The sequence below is a fragment of the Anolis sagrei genome, chromosome 4 (assembly GCF_037176765.1).
Source record: "Anolis sagrei isolate rAnoSag1 chromosome 4, rAnoSag1.mat, whole genome shotgun sequence".
Classification (NCBI taxonomy): domain Eukaryota; kingdom Metazoa; phylum Chordata; class Lepidosauria; order Squamata; family Dactyloidae; genus Anolis; species Anolis sagrei.
In genome coordinates, this window is record NC_090024.1 from 132,412,855 (window position 1) to 132,429,206 (window position 16,352).

Genomic DNA, 16,352 nt, shown 5'->3' on the forward strand with positions numbered 1-16,352 from the left:
GTTTATAACTTTCAATGCTAATCTTATTTATTTATTTATTTACTCTATTTGTATCCTGCCTTTCTCTACCCTGAAAAAGGGCGGGGGGGGGGGGGGTAATAAACCTTCAATTGCTGAAATGTATAGGTTACTGCTGGAAATGGAAGATTAAAATGATGAATAATTTATGATTAAGTGGGTTTAGAATACTGGACATAATATTCAGGTGGATCAGCGGAAGAAAATGAATGAAAGGTTTAAGGTTGACTTTAAGGACTTCAGAGGGGGGGGGGGAGTATGAGATGGTGTATAGATGGTATTTGATACCAGAATAAATGTCTAAAATGTGTTAACCAGCTTGGCAAAAATTGACAAGCTCCCCATTCACCAGATCAAAGGTATAAGAGAGGTACTTGCACAGTAACAAGCACCACAAATGACTGCACTTCTGTTACTGTTTCAGGTTAACATTGTGTCCTAGCAAAATTGTGTCTTTTCTCTGAAGTTTATTTAATGACCTTTGACTGTTTTGTTACATTGTGGTGGTGCTGATATATTTTCTAGGAATCTAAGGAACTCCTATTATATCTCCAAAAGAGGGATAGCAACTCCACATCTGCTGATAAAATGGTGCAGCGGTTACAACAACGAATTAAAGACAGAGATGCTGCCTTGGAGGTACTGACTGAGATGTTCAGCAAAATTCTGTTGTTGTGGTTGTTTGATGAGGGATTATGCTAACTTATATCAACGCAACTATGCTCTTTTTTTCTCCTGTCTGGCACTTTAAATTGGGGAAAGGAGGGGAAATACAAATAATTATGAGAAAAACTTGGGCATATGAAGTGTGAAGGTTGTTTGCCTTTGTGGCTGTCTGGAACTCCCTATATGGATGTTTTCTATTGTAGCGAGCAGTAGATGAAAAGTTCAGTGTCCTTGAAGACAGAGAACAAGAACTGCACCAACTTCGTTTGTCTATGAAAGAGCGAGAGCAGGATCTGGAAAGGCTGCATCAGGTTCTTTCTGGTAACAAGGTTACCATCCAGGTAGGTCACAACAGGATAATGCTTGTTTTATCCTTTCTGTCTGCCATGACTTCCTACTTGTTGTTGTGGTGGTGTGTATATATAGCAGATATATAGCAGATTTTCAAGTGTATTAAAAAGTATACATAAGCAAAAAAGAAAGAACAAGAATGTAAATAGAGAGAAAAGGAATTAGGAGAAAAGGCAGAAAGATAAAAGTGACCTCATTTTATTTTCAGCCATTGTTTAAACATATACTATAAACAATGAATATCCCTCCCACCTAATAGCTGGTGTCCTCTTGGTATAAAATCTACTACTACTACTCAGAATCAAAACTTGTTAAAACGTTGTTAATTTCCATAAAAAGTCAACAAAGGGTTAGTGATTTTGTCAAATCACACTATTGGTCTAAATAATTTGTATCCACTGACATACTTAATCAAAGACATCTACATCTATTTCACAGGAAATATATCCTAATAAAAATCTCAATTCTTCCATCTATAAAGTCAGCTTTCAATCTTTTTCTGAACGTGCAAATATCTCTTCTTATTACACAGCTCAACAAAAAAATCTTGGTGTCTTGTTTGACAGGCCTGTTCCTTCACTAACCCCCAAAATATAACCTGTAGTTTATATTTTGGAGGAAATATAAACTATACTGAAATGTATTGTCAAAGGCTTTCATGACCAGAATCACTGGGTTGTTGTAGGTTTTAGGGCTGTTCTAAAAGCATATTTTCTTCTTTGATGTGAACAACTTTGGTCCTGACAAAGCTCTCCAGAAATACCCTCTTCTGTCTAATATTAAATCACTTGATTTCAACAGATTGCTCCAAAAAAAATTCCCCAATATCCCACACTGTTCATCTTCTCCCCTTGACAGTAGCAAACTACCCCAGACAGTTCAAATTTGTCCTTTTGGCTGAAGATACCATCCACGTAAACCTCAGTCTCTTCCAAAGCTTTATCAGCATCTAGTTGACCAGCTCTCAAAACAGTTTAATTTCTTCAGGAAATGTAAAACCTTTTTCCATTTTCCAAGTTGATTGGTTTCCTGTCTACTTTTTGTCCTGTTAGGACTTGGAGAACATGCTGAAAGCCAAGGACCTGGAACTTGAGCATCTCTTGGCAACCTATCAAAATTTGCAGTGGCTGAAAGAAGAGATTGAAGCAAAATCACGGAGATGGCAGTCAGAGCAAGGAGGAATTATCCAACAACTGCAGACAGCTCTGCATGACAGGAACAAGGAAGTAGAAGTAAGGATTGTGGTTTGGCTTCTGCATTAGGATGATAATATGTGGGAGGCACTGAAGCTATTGCCCAATTGGTCTCACTAGCTGCTGCCTCTGGACTCAACTTATTTGGTGTGTATAACCAAGGCATCTCTGATACAGTTGCCAAAATAGAAACAGAAAGTGGCCATTTCCACAATTAACCATGATGCATTGCCATAAATGGTGCTGGTACTGGGCCAAGATCCCCAATAGATTGAAGTACAAAAAATCTGCTACTTCTGTTTTGCAGCTGTGTCAGCAGTAAAGCCTTCAGATCTGTGGAGATGTAAATCCTGTTTTCTTCCTTCCTCCTTATCTTTGTCCTCCCTTAGGTCCTCTCAGCAACACTGCTGTGCAAGCTGGCGCCCGGGCAGAGAGACACAGTGGAAGAGCTGTACTTTCGCCTTCACAAAAAAGAGAAGATAATTGAGGAACTCCTCCATGACAAGAGCTTGCAGACTGTAGAACAAGTGACTGAACTTCAGGAGTTGCTTCAGGCAGTGAGCAGCAGAGAACAGCAGAGTCATGTAAGTGCAGGAGCAGCTCAGTTGATTCTCACTGTTCTTAGCTGCTCCAGTGAAGTTCAGTGCAAACAAGTCATGGATAGTATTGTTTAGTATTGCTCAGGGGTTTTGCTGATCTGGGAATAGGTGTTTGTTGTATTCTTCAAAAGACTGCACTTTCCCTTTAAAATCATTTTTTAAAATTTGTTAGTCTTGATTTCAGCTCTTTTCCTGGAGAACCAAGGCGACTTACCCTCAAGCAGATGGATATGGTCATGATTGGGCACCCCCTAGTTATTTCAGAATAATGTTAGTGCATTATATGCTTTGTTGGGTGCAAAACAGATAGTAACATAGCATCTGTGCTGGTGTCCAGTTTTATTTCTGGTATACATTTTCTAAGTAACTTTTCTTTAAGGGTTTTCTCAAAAAAAATATACATCTGCCAAGCCCTTGAAATTAACTTTTGAGAAAAGACTTTATGCACAGGTCTGGAGGCATACAATGTTGAGGTATTCACTTTAAAATATTAAAACAAACAGCAAACAATTTTTTGGATATAAAGTGGAAGAAAAAATATTAAATTTAATAATAATAATAATAACAACAACAACAACACTTTATTTATATTCCGCCCTTCTCACCCCGAAGGGGACTCAGCATGGATCACAGCACACATACACGGCAAACATTCAATGCCACTTTGTATAGACAATACACAGACAGACAGAACAGAAAGGAGGTGTTGTCGACTCAGTGTCCAGCCACAGGGGTGCTGTTGCTCTATTCTCTATGACTAAGAGCCGTCAGGACTTCCTCCTTCCTTTTTGGTCACCCAGCATTTTCTGATCTTCTTTATGGTGTCGTAAAACACCTCCTCCGCTTCTAGTGGTACCTAATTTCTGTAATTACTGCTAATGCTGTTTTCAACTGCTTAGGTAAACAGTGAGCAAGGCTGACAATCGACCACACACGCCGACCCAGGGCTTCGAAGTTGCAACCTTTCGGTTGACAGATCTTATGGTTGCTGGTGATTTACCAGCTGTTCTAAACCTCCGGCCTAAATTCTGGAGGAACCAATAAAAGCTAGAAATCCACTTTTTAAAGTAATTTATGTTATAGAGTTAGAGTTAGAGTTATAGGAAGAGATGTAAAATAATTGTCTAAATCTGGCTATATCAATGCACTTACATAAGTATTGTTGCTTTTCTTTTTGTATGTTTTATTGTCAAAAATGTTAATTAAAAATATTGAGGAGGACAAGAAATTCACTTTTGAATTGTTCTTTGCCTCTTTTTCATCTGGAAGTGTGGCAAGTGAGCATGAAGATCAAGACTTTGCTTGAGTTGCTTCAAGACTGCAGTGTATTGCCAAAGAAATACACATGGTCCCATTATTATTATTATTATTGTTTGTTTGTTTGTTTGTTTACCATATTTGTACCCTGCCCTTCCTAACGCCGAGGGGGACTCAGAGTGGCTTCATATATCAGCAACAATTCAGTGCCTTAAAAACATACAATTGGTAAAAACATCTACATTAAAACAGAGAATTAAAACACTTCATAACAGTTACATCAATTATTAAAATCACATAATCCAATGTCATAGTCCAAGGCCATTTCAAAATGTCATTGCACAGAATCTTTGTTCATTTATTCCACTGCAGTTAATCTCCAAAAGCTTGGTCCCATAGCCGTGTTTTAACTTTCTTCCTGAAGGCTAAAAGGGGAGGAGCTGATTGAATATCACTGGTGAGGGAGTTCCATAGCTGAGGGACCACCACTGAGAAGTCCCTGTTTCTCATCCCCACCAACTGTGCGTGCGAAGGAGGTGGGACCGAGAGCAGGGCCTTCCCAGAAAATCTTCATCTCCACAATGGTTCATAGAGGGAGATATGTTCGGATAGATAAGCTAAGCCAGAACTGTTTAGGGCTTTATAGGCTAAAGCCAGAAATTTAAATTGTGCTTGATAGCAGACTGGCAGCCAGTGAAGCTGATGTAACAGAGGAGTTGTATGCTCTCTGTACCCTGCTCCGGTGAGAAATCTGGCTGCTGCCTGTTGGACCATTTGGAGCTTCTGAACAGTCTTCAAAGGCAACCTCACGTAGAGCATGTTGCAGTAGTCTATTCAGGATGTAACAAGTGTGGACTACCATGGCCAAGTCTGGCTTCCCATAACCAGTATTCTTTTGATGGGCAAGCAGCTAATCTTTCCTTTTTCAACAAGCCTTCTGGGAGGGGGCTTTTTGAAGCAGGGTTATGACTGTTCTTATTTTAAAATTTGGAGATGCTGGTTTGTGTAGCCTTTCACATTTTTGTCTCAGACATGTGCATTTTTACACATGCCTGCCACATTGAAAAGACATACATAAACTTGCACACCACAATTAGATGGGGTTTCGATTGATCAGCCATCTAAATCTTATGGTCATATATCTTGAAACGTATGCGTGCCAGTAGTTTATTATTTTCTACTTTTTGCCTCATTAGATATCTTCTAAGAAGATGGTACAAGCTCTAAAAGAAAGAAGTTGTGAACTGCAAACTCTTCGTCAGCAACTGATGAGCCAAACTTTCCCACCAAAAATGAATGCTTCCTGTGTCCAGCTCATACAAAAAGAGGAGTCTGTTGAAGTAAGAACGTTTGTCTCTGAGAAAGTATCCTAGTAGCATGGGCTGGTTCACATGGCAGAAGGCCTTCTACAGAAACGTAATAATGAAAAATATTTTCATGGAAATATATTGGGATTGTGATGCAAGTTAGGGAAGGAGCCCCCCAGCACAATTTGTTTTACAAATCCTGATGTGATTTTATACTGTAGCAAAAAAGATTGCATCAGATGTGTTGAGGCAAAATCTATTACGAATAGTGTCCCAAAGTCTTCCATTTCCTTGAGGAGTGTACTATTGAGATGGAGGCGTAATATCAGGATTTCTCAGATGAGCGGGACCATCAGCCATTCTGCCAGATTACTCTAGGTCAGGGGTTCCCAACTAAGGCCCATGGGCTGAATGCGGCCCTCCAAGGTCCTTTACACAGCCGCCGTCCTAAACATTAGGCTTAGGGTTGCCCTGAGTCTGAAATGATTTGAAGGCACGTGACAACAACAACAATCCCAATTAAGTTGACTTTCATCAGCCACACTTCCCATTCAAATACTGGTACAATCACAGAGTTCGGAAGAGACCACATGGACCATCTATTCCAATCCCCTGATATGCAGGAAAAGCACAATCAAAGTATCCCTGAAAGATGGCCATCCTGCCTCTGTTTCAAAAGCTTCCAGGGTACATTTATGTTGGTTAAATTTGTTCTTCATTTTAAATAGTTTAATGTTCTTACATATTTTTTCCCCCTACAAATATGTGCTGTGTGCATAGGAATCAGTTCATGTTTTTTTTTCAAATTAGCAATTTTTTTCTTGACCCTGCAAGCTGCTATAGATCATCTTAAAATTATTTTACTCATATTATGCATTGTGGTGTTGTTGGTTTTTATGAGCTTTGTGCTTGTTTAGTAACTTATGAGTTTATAATAATGTTAACTCGCATTGTTTTTGACTTATGTGTTTGTTTATCACCAAGGCATTGAATGTTTGCCTTTTTTGTCTGGAAGCCGCCCTGAGTCCCCCTCGGGAGATAGGGCGGCCTATAAATAAAGATGATATTATTATTATTATTATTATTATTATTATTATTATTATTATTATTTGAAACACAACAAGATGAGTCCACAGCAAACAAGATCACTCTGCTGGCTGTTGTATTTATTATTATTATTATTATTGACACAAAAGCACAGTATGTCACAGCAAACGAGATCTATATGCTGGATTTCGTATCACAAAATCACAAGTCGAACACTTTCCAAGCGTCTAGGACTGTGTGATGTATTTTCGAATGATGCGCGCAGATCCAAGTAAGGTGGCCTTTTGCAATTGATAGATCATGATTTTGTCGATGTTTATTGTTTCCAAATGCCGGCTGAGATCTTTTGGCACGGCACCCAGTGTGCTGATGACCACTATTATTATTATTATTATTATTATTATTATTATTTTGGTCCCCCAATAGCCTGAAGGACCGTAAAGCAACCCTCTGCTTAAAAAGTTTGAGGATTCCTACTCCAGGTTGCAATTATCATCCAATTTGCCCTGGACTTGGAAATTCAATTCCTCCCTTCAAAAATCATACTGTATTAGTAAATTGCATGTCTATTTATGTCCTTAGGCACTGACGCAAGGAAGTTTAAGCAATACCATAGTCTCTGAGAAGGAAAATGATGGACCCAAGATGGGAAAAGGTTGGTTGGTTTGTATGCATTATGATTCACAAAGTCCACATGCACATACATTTGGTTGCTGGAAGCCACTTTCTCATGAAGAAGTCTTCCACATGGATGTGAGGAAAATATCCATGAGAAGGCTGGATTAGGTTATTTTTAAAAAATATATATAACAGAATCTTTAATTATTCTCTTTATTTATTGGAGGAAGCCATTTGCATAAAATAATAACCAACCCTCCATATCCAAACTTTCGGCTTCCATGCATGCAACCATCCATTGCTAGAATATATTCATTTTTTTCCCCAAATAGCAAACCTTGAAACATATTTGATTTCTGGTAGATCACCAATACCAGGAAAAGGATAGTGTGACTGCCAATTTTCAGTATCTTTGATAATGATAAATTTCTGGTCCATTTCTGAGATGGGAAGGGGCTCCAAAATGTCATTTTTTTCTTCATTCCTACTTCCTGACCATGGTTGGAGATAAGAGATGTTCAGACAGTCATAGAATGGGGCTAAACACACCCAAAAGATGGAAGCAGTAAAGTTCTCAACATTTTTATAGGGAAATCTCTTAAAATTAATTGAGTTTAGTATGGGAATCTTTAAAGAAGAGAGGTGAATCCTTAGTAGACGGCTTGGGGCAAACTTTTCTAGGTCAGCTACATAGAAAGATCAGTGTGACCATGGATGTGTGTAATACCAACCTAAAATTGTGTTTACTTTCCCTTCAGGTGTTCTGGAGACAACTCTTGGGCTTCAAAAGGAACTCATTAATGCTAAAGAGAAGCTTGAGCTGTTAACACAAAAAGAGAGGGAAAGCAGAGTAAGTCCTGAAATATCTGAGACTGCTTCCAACATGGCATAGTTCAGGGTTCCTTCTTGGCATGGGGAAGAATGCCATGGGCCAGGTTACAGATCTGGTATCTCTTCTATTTCTCTTCTAGTGTTCAGCAGAAATGGCATGGTGGTTCACTTAGCATTTGGCTTTGTGTGTTTGGATGATTCCAAGATCTGTTTTATTCTAAGGGTTGAGAAGGGCGGTGTACAAATATCTGAAATAAATAAATAATATTCTTTAGGCAGGAAGGTTCTTGTTTCCCCAGTTCTTCCTATCAAGGGCAGAAGATCACTGATGTGTGTTCTGTTTTTTGAGGTCTTGAATCTTAACAGCTTACGTGGCACTCATAACGGAAGATTTATTTGTTTTGGGGGTTTTTTGCCTTAACGAGTGCTTTTCCCTCTTCATGAGGCCTGTATGACTAATACATTCTTTTACAATGGGATCACCATGCCCAAGAAAAACTGTGCTGGGATCTTCTTTAGATACTTTGTCATGCAGCCTCAACATCCCATAGAGAAAAAAATGGGCGGCATAGAAATCAGCATGAGAAGCAGTTCTCCTTTCCTTCTCTGCAGCCACCTCCCTGTGATCATAGTGATGCATGTTTGTTTTCTTTCTCCATAGTTGGAACTCTCTGCTCTTCAATCTGTGGTAGACTCCCAGAAAAAAGAGCTGCAGATTCAGGCTTCAGATGTTGAAGCACTTACTAGAAGCATCCAGATAAAAGAAGAATTCATAAAGGTATGTTTGTTAAACAATAGTTTCTGGTCAGCCACAGTGGTGCAATGGATTAAACCTTTGCACAGGCTGAACTGCTGACCTAACGGTTCGCAGTTTGAACCCGCAAGACAGGTTGAGCTCCAATCTGTCAGCTCCAGCTTCCCATGTGGGGACATGACAGAAGCCTTCTGCAACAGAGTAAGACATCCGGGCATCGCCTGGGCAACGTCTCTGCGGATGACCAATTCTCTCACACCAGAAGCAACTTGCAATTTTTGAAGTTGCTTCTGACACAATAAAAAAGCAATTCCCTTTGTTTTATACTGTTTAATGAATTCTTATGATTTATTTACTTTATTGTGTTGCTGTTTTGTGTTTTGGTTTATTTTACTGTAATGCATTGTTGACCTTGGCCTCATGTAAGCTGCCCTGAGTTCCCGTTGGGGAGATGGTGGCGGGGGTATAAATAAAGTTTTTTATTATTATTATTATTATTATTATTATTATTATTATTATTATTTTCCCTGCAGATAGGAGTGTGAGCCCTCTAGTGTTTAATATATCTACTGCAGAAAGTAGGAAGCCAAGTGTTTCTAATACCAGATTGTACCATATATACATAAGTCAGTCTCAGTTACGAATTTTGATATGACTCTCATTCCATGGAGAATCAAAGCACCAATGCAGCCTCAAGTAGAAGGAGTTGATGCTTCTTTTAGGTTATCCCAGGATGGACTAAGCTTTTATATTTCACTATTCTTGGGGAAGGGGATGCTTCCTTTTTAATATAAAATATACGATAGAGTACTTACACTGACTTGTGAATATCTCAATCCAGGTTTTTGTGGGTTGTATTTTCGATCTATACATTTATTTATTTACTCTATTTGCATCCCGCCTTTCTCTGTCCCAAAGGGGACTCAAGGCAGTTTTACCTATGGCAACTATTCAATGCCTTTGGATAGCAAACAGTTACATGAATATATAGATTCTTTATAAACATAACTGGCTTGCTCTGTATTTAATCCCAATGCTATAATGTTATTACCTGGCATTGTCCAGGTGTAGTTAGAACCACTCCCCCCCCCCCCCCCCAATTTTCTCTCTTCTCCAGCTCTAAGAAGGCCTCAATGGCAACATACTGACAACTGTCTTTGAGCAGGCTAGCTTTGTGACCCTTTCTTGCCTTCCTCCATTTTCCTCATACCTCTTCTCTTCTCTTTTCCTCCCTTATTTTCTTCTTCCCTTGGTTTCTCTCATATACCTTCACCCCAGATCTTTCTTTCCTTTCTCTTCCTGTCTTTTGCTCCCTTCCTTCTTCCCTTCTTTCTTCCATTCCTTTCTCCTTCCCTCCTGTCTTCTCTCCCTTCCTTAATTCCTTCTTCCTTCCCTTTCTTCCTCTACGCTTCTTCCCTCCCTTCCCCTCATACACATGTCACCTAGCCCCTTCACTCCCTTTCCCAGTGATGTCACAGAGGGCCACTTCACCTAACCACAGCCAATTCTTCACCTAGCAACAGCCAATCCATTTTGTTCCTTTTCTCCCCCTCACCTATGCACTTGTGAGGGCTTGTTTTTGTAGTTTAATCCCATCTGTTACTTGTTAGATAATAAAGGGCATGTGGGACAAGTTTAGTCAAGATCCATCAAGCCTTTGTGATACAGATTGCAAACCATCCAACAAACATGTAAACGTACTTTGACTTTTGTCCATATATATAGATAAAGCCTGCATTGGGGTTTCAGATCCCCAAAACTGTATGTTACTCAAGTCCTTCATATGGCAAATCTTTGGTATTTCACAAGCGTTTCTCATGTCATAATTTCCTTGACTCCCAGGACTTGCAAATGCAGCTGGTTGACCCTGAAGAAATGCCAGCCATTGAGCGACTTACCCAGGAGGTTTTAATGCTTCAGGAAAAGATAACCAGTGTAGAATTGCAAGGACAGGAAGACCCAGGAAACAAGAAATTGCAGGTATGACAGAACATTTCTTCATGATATAGAATCATAAAAACTGGAAGAGACCACAAGAGCCATCTAACCTAACACCCTGCCATGCAGGAAAACACAAAGCACTCCCAACAGATGAGCATCCATCATCTAGGTGAAAGTCTCCAGGGAAGGAGACTCCCCTGTACTCTGAGGCAGCAGCATATTTCACTGCTGTACAGCTCTTCCTGTCAGGATGCTCTTCCTAATGTTTAAGTGAAATCTTTTTTCCAGCTATTTGAATCCATTGCTCCTAATCTCCATGGCAGGAGAAAACAAACTTGCCACCAGTTCAGTGTGACATCCTTTAAGGCATTTTAGCATGGCTGTCATGTCCCCTCTTAACTTATTCTTCTCCAAGCAAAACATACCCAGCTCCCTCTGACACTCCTCATATGCTCAATCAAGCTTAAGTTAGAAAGTGTTATTTCCTGTTTAATTGCGCAGGACTTACTTTGAAAGTAGTTGTTAATTCTCCAGAAACTTTGTTTTTGTGGCTGCTATTTTTAACTTGTCATATGCCATTTTTAACCTTTTGTGCAGATCGCAGAAACAAGTTTTTTGCAGTCTAATAAACTTTTTCCATGTCTTTATGATAGAACCAACATGTATAACCTAGGATCAAAAATTGTGTTACATAGTGTTTTGTGATGTGGTCTACCTGCATTTGAGCTTACAGCTGGAATTGAATCAATGTGAGGCATTTTTTTATTAATCTAAAGTGATACAACTTAGGCCATGTTGAAAAAAAGTAGGCTCTAAACTGCCTTGGGGTATGAGCATTTCTTCTTGACCTCTATTGAGCAGCAAATTCCACACGTAGCCATAAATTGAAGGAGAATGTTTACCTTGTAGCTGTTGTTGGCGCTGGAGGGCCTGGTTTCAGAGAGGAGTCAACTGAATGAAACCCTGAAAACAGAAAAGCAACTCTACAGCAGTTTGGTTAAGCTTCGTGCTCATTCTGTCAGGTGAGGAATCCCCCCTGCCCACTAGCTACAGGTAATACCAGGGCATCTTGCATACAGAGTTTGGGTTTCCCTTGTATTTTCCTAAAGTTGAAAAGCAATAAAGCTTCCTCTTACTGAGGTTTCCCTAATCTCTTCTTCTCTTGTTACATGCTAAGTAATCTATAAGATTTATAGACCAGTGTATTAAACCAGTGCTCTTAGGAGAAAATGCTCTTTGTTTGTTTATTTATTTACAGTATTTATATTCCGCCCTTCTCACCCCGAAAGGGACTCAAGGCGGATCACAATGCACACATACAAGGCAAACATTCAGTGCCATTTTTTACATACAAGACATACAGACAGATAGAGGCCATTCAGCAGTTCTTTCACTTCAGATCCTGGAGGTTAGTCGATTTGACCACAGGGAGCTGTCGCTTCGTCCACTATGATGCCAAGCCTTTTTAATCGTAGTATTTCCTCCTTGCTCTCTGGCATTTTTATGGTGTCATAAACAAACCCATACTCTTAAGTAGTGTTCCATTTTCTTCTCTTTTGTATCCACAATTTACCAGGCTTTCATGTGCCACAGAGAGGAAGACCAAGAGGGAGTGGCAGGAAAGGCCTTTACTTGGATTATTGGTGTAGTTTAAAGCAAGCGTGTCAAACTCAATTTCCATCAAGGACCACGTCAGCCTATTTACTAAATCTGGGTTCCCAGATGTTACTGAATGGCAACTCCCATTCTTATTGATATCTGGGGATAATCAGAATTGTAGCCCATCAGCAGAGGTGGAGGGGAAGGTTTATGGACATTTTAAAGTCAAACGTATCTACAAGCCTTTTATCTAAATCCAAACTCCACTCTCTTAACTAAACAGAACAAACTGCAGCCTTCCAGATAGAATTATAGAGTTGGAAGAGACCTCATGGTCCCTCAAGTCCAACCCCCTGCCAAGAAGCAGGAAGATCACATTCAAAGCACCCCCAACAGATGACTATCCTGACTCTGTTTAAAAGCCTCGAAAGAAGGAGCCTCCACCACAGTCGAGGGCAGAGAGTTCCACTGCTGAACAGCTCTCACAGTTAGGAAATTCTTCCTAATGTTCAGGTGGAATCTCCTTTCTTGTAGTTTGAAGCCATTGTTCCACATCCTGTGTCGCACCTCCCATCAGCTCTGCTCATATGTACTGATGATAAATACAGGAGTTGTAGTCCAGCATTTGGAGGGCCACATAAAATGACATGATGGTCTAGATTTGGCCCACAGGCCTTGAATTTTAACACATATGGTTTAAAGGATTCAGGCTAAGAGTGTTTTGAGTGATGTATAGATGTTGATAATTGTATAAACTTCTTTCAATCCACCTTCCCTTTTCCACGACCTCATTAGCTCTGGACCCGAACACATTCTGCAGGTGGAGCTGGAGGAGGTCCAGGCCCTCCGTAGGCAGTTGGAAGAGGCCCTTGGAAGAAGCCTGGAGCGCCTGAGCAGGCTGGAGTCATTGCATGGCATTGGAGGTGGGGAACCGGAGCGTGTGACAGTCCTGCCCAAGCATGCCTTCTGAGCTCTGGCTTCACACTACCCCTGGTGCAGGATGGAAGCTGATCACTAACCGAATAAGCCTGCCTTGACGCTGGGAGGGCTGATCAGTTCTTGCTGGAAATGGCATTCTGTGCTAGCCACTTGTGTTCCATTCACATTCCTGACGTGATCATTCCCGGGAGGATGTAAATAGATCTCATCATCTTATATCCCTTTCTAGTTTCTCCCTCATCCAGTACTTTCCTTTTCTCCCCCTTCTCAAATTTGGTGAAATAAAGATTCTCCGCACCCCCATTCCTTCAGAATCTGTGTTAATTGTTCTGTGCCATGCATTACACATATATTTATAACTCTTGGGAAGTGGTCAGTGTTACTGTTTTGCTTTATTGAGCTTCCTCTCACTCCATGTTTTCTCCATGAAGCTCAGATAAAGCCCTCCTCAAAACAGCACATCTAAGCATAGTTTAATGTTGATAACTCATCTCGGAGGAGTTGCATATTTCCTCTTTCCAATTTCGAGCAATCCTCCAGTGATGAGTAATGCCTCAACAATGAAATTTAGACTCCTGCTTTGTAAAATATTGTCCATTCTGCTACAAGTAGCATAGCAGTAAATTGAGAGAACAAAGCAGAATGGCCAATATTTTACACAGAGTAAAAGATCTGTTGCAACCAGGTCACTTTATTCTGCATTAGCCTACCTACAAGCAGAAGGTTGTGTGAATTTAGCCTAATGCAGGAGTTAAGACTAAATTTAAAAATTACTGGGCTAACTAATTTTCAAATTCGCTCACTTAGATGAGTATAATTAACCATATGATACTTATATTTTCTGTGTTGGTTTATTTACATTGTTTGAGGAATGGACATGTATTTGCTATAAGAGAAAAAAAGAACAATATGGCCATCAAAATCCAAGTAAATGCAGTACAGGATTCAGAATGATTATATATACTGGTGAATAAAAGCTGTGATTCTACACCTTGTTGCTGGGAAGCTTACCACTGGTGTGGAAATCATATATTGGAAAGCCAAAAGTAAGGTAACAACAGCTTCTGTTATAGAACTCCAATATGTTGATGAGAATGCAATCTGTTCATTCAGAGGAAGACCTTCAAGCCACCTTAAGCACCTTCGCAGAAGCATATGAAAGGCTTGGCATGGAATCATAAAATCACAGTTAAAAGAGACTACATGGGACATCTAGCCCAACCTCCTGCCATGCAGGAAACCACAAAGTACCCCCAACCGATGGCCATCCAGCCTCTTTAAAAGCCTTCAAAAAAGCTCCCATTTACTCTGAGGCAGAGAGTTCTACTGCTGAACAGTTCTTAATGGTCTGTCACCTAAAATTGAGAAGATGAATGTGCTCTACCAGCAGGCACAAACCAATCCTTCTGCAGTGCCAGAATTACAGCTTAATGGTGTAATGCTATAAAATGTTGACTATCCACTACCTTGGCAGCTGCCTCTCCACAAAAGTTGACATGAATGCTGAAACACAACACTTTGAGCTCTACTAGTACAGCATTTTTTGAATGAAGCAGAGAAAGTTCAAGAAGCAGGACATTTGTAAAGATACCAAGATACTTGTTTATTAAGGGATTGCCCTTCCACCTATTATCCACAAACATCACTCTCAATTTCTAGAAAGATTCCATCACCATTACCTTCGAATAAATCCGGCAAATCTCTTGGGAAGACAGCAGACAGACAAACGTCAGCTTTCTGGAAGAAGCAAAGCCACCAACACAAATGATCCTCTGCCATTAACTTTGCTGGACTGGCCATGTTGTCCAATCACTCTCCCTAAGCAGTTACTTTATTATCAACTTAAAAATGAGACGCAGTGTTAATGGACAACAGAAGAGATTTAAAGATGGGCTGAAAGCTAACCAAAACAATGAGGTATAAACAGAGAACTGGCACTCAAGTGTTGGAACTGGAGGTCAGCTACTACCAATGGTGCCATGGATTTTGAAGAGGCACGAAAACAGGACGAAAGAGAGGAAGGTGTGTCAGGCAAACCTTTGTCATGGCCACCTTCCACATAGAAATCAGTGTCTCCAATCAGTGAAAGACCATGACAATCCAGGATAGATCTTCACAGTCAGTTCTGGATCCACCTCAAGTCTCTACCTCATACTCAGCCACAAGTGATTGCCCATGACAAGATGAATAGAAGCATGCAAATCTGATAAATAGCAAAATGCAGTATGCAAAAATCATTCTGATGGTGATTCCGTATTTTAAAACACCATATGAAACAGTGATGATTTTGAATAGTGTTCTCAAATTGGTAAGGTTTAGAATTCAAAACTACAGGATTAAGACTGGAAGTTGCAGTCTCAACTTTCGGAGAAGGACACAGGTCACCCTTTAGAATATCAAATCTTTATATGTAGTTTGCATCAATATAGTGCCTACTTGATATTCCTTGAGTAAGCCTATTTTTGTCACATTATACCAACAATATTAAAAGAAAGACTTTGGTAGCAATATTGGTCTTTTTTTCTTGGTATAAATCAACACAGAAAATTCCAGATTCATATGGCATCTTCTGCTCCCAAGCTTGACTTCAAGGGCTGAGCTGTTGTTTTTGAGAACAGATCCCTGACAGCCACTCATCAGTAAGTCAGAAAGCATAATGACCTCTTGCCCACTTGAAGAATCCATAGACATACATCAAACCGGATGTCTGTATGAGATTTGAAAATGGCATAGGTTTTTTTTTACATGTTTTGCATGTGTATGCATCTGGAGAGAGCCATTTATATATACTAAAAATCTTTGCTTCAGGCTTCGCAAGCAGGTAAGCCAATACGTCTTTGCATGCCATATTTGGGTTCATAACGCTTTGCTGTTTGTTGGCGCCAACTCATAATGTGCAACATTCACAGCTGTGTGGTGGAATTTTAAAACATAACTTAGTTTTAAAATAAAGAATTTGCTAGTTATGTAAGATAAATGTTATATACAAAAGCAATACACACCTCTGACTGCCTGATTCTAGGTGATGAAAATTTCTTGCTTTCCTAGTCTGCTTTTGAATTTCTACTTGTGCCTGACTGGCCAATGCTGAAGACGTCTTTGATCCCTAGCGAGACAGTTATTTTAATGTTGTAATTTAGGCTGGGGACTAATTCACAAATTATTGTGTTTCTAGCACTACCAGTACTCTATTACTATGAAAGCAACAAGAAAACTTACTCATCAGAATCAA

At 39.8% G+C, this 16,352-nt stretch overlaps 1 protein-coding gene across 7 annotated transcripts in view; it reads left to right on the forward strand.

Moving 5' to 3' along the window:
• Nucleotides 1-16,352, forward strand: part of PDE4DIP (phosphodiesterase 4D interacting protein) — a 122,854-nt gene that overhangs the window by 75,947 nt on the left and 30,555 nt on the right. For 5 of the 7 annotated variants that reach the window (XM_067467689.1, XM_067467686.1, XM_067467685.1 and 2 more), the window contains 11 exons: nucleotides 544-657; nucleotides 888-1,025; nucleotides 2,088-2,267; nucleotides 2,618-2,812; nucleotides 5,281-5,424; nucleotides 7,021-7,093; nucleotides 7,815-7,906; nucleotides 8,549-8,665; nucleotides 10,484-10,621; nucleotides 11,492-11,604; nucleotides 12,977-13,104. In XM_067467689.1, the coding sequence (XP_067323790.1) occupies nucleotides 544-657; nucleotides 888-1,025; nucleotides 2,088-2,267; nucleotides 2,618-2,812; nucleotides 5,281-5,424; nucleotides 7,021-7,093; nucleotides 7,815-7,906; nucleotides 8,549-8,665; nucleotides 10,484-10,621; nucleotides 11,492-11,604; nucleotides 12,977-13,104 (1,432 nt within the window). Of the gene's footprint in view, nucleotides 1-543; nucleotides 658-887; nucleotides 1,026-2,087; nucleotides 2,268-2,617; nucleotides 2,813-5,280; nucleotides 5,425-7,020; nucleotides 7,094-7,814; nucleotides 7,907-8,548; nucleotides 8,666-10,483; nucleotides 10,622-11,491; nucleotides 11,605-12,976; nucleotides 13,424-16,352 lie in introns of those variants that run through there. The other 2 variants (XM_067467690.1, XM_067467691.1) reach the window with 1 other exon arrangement.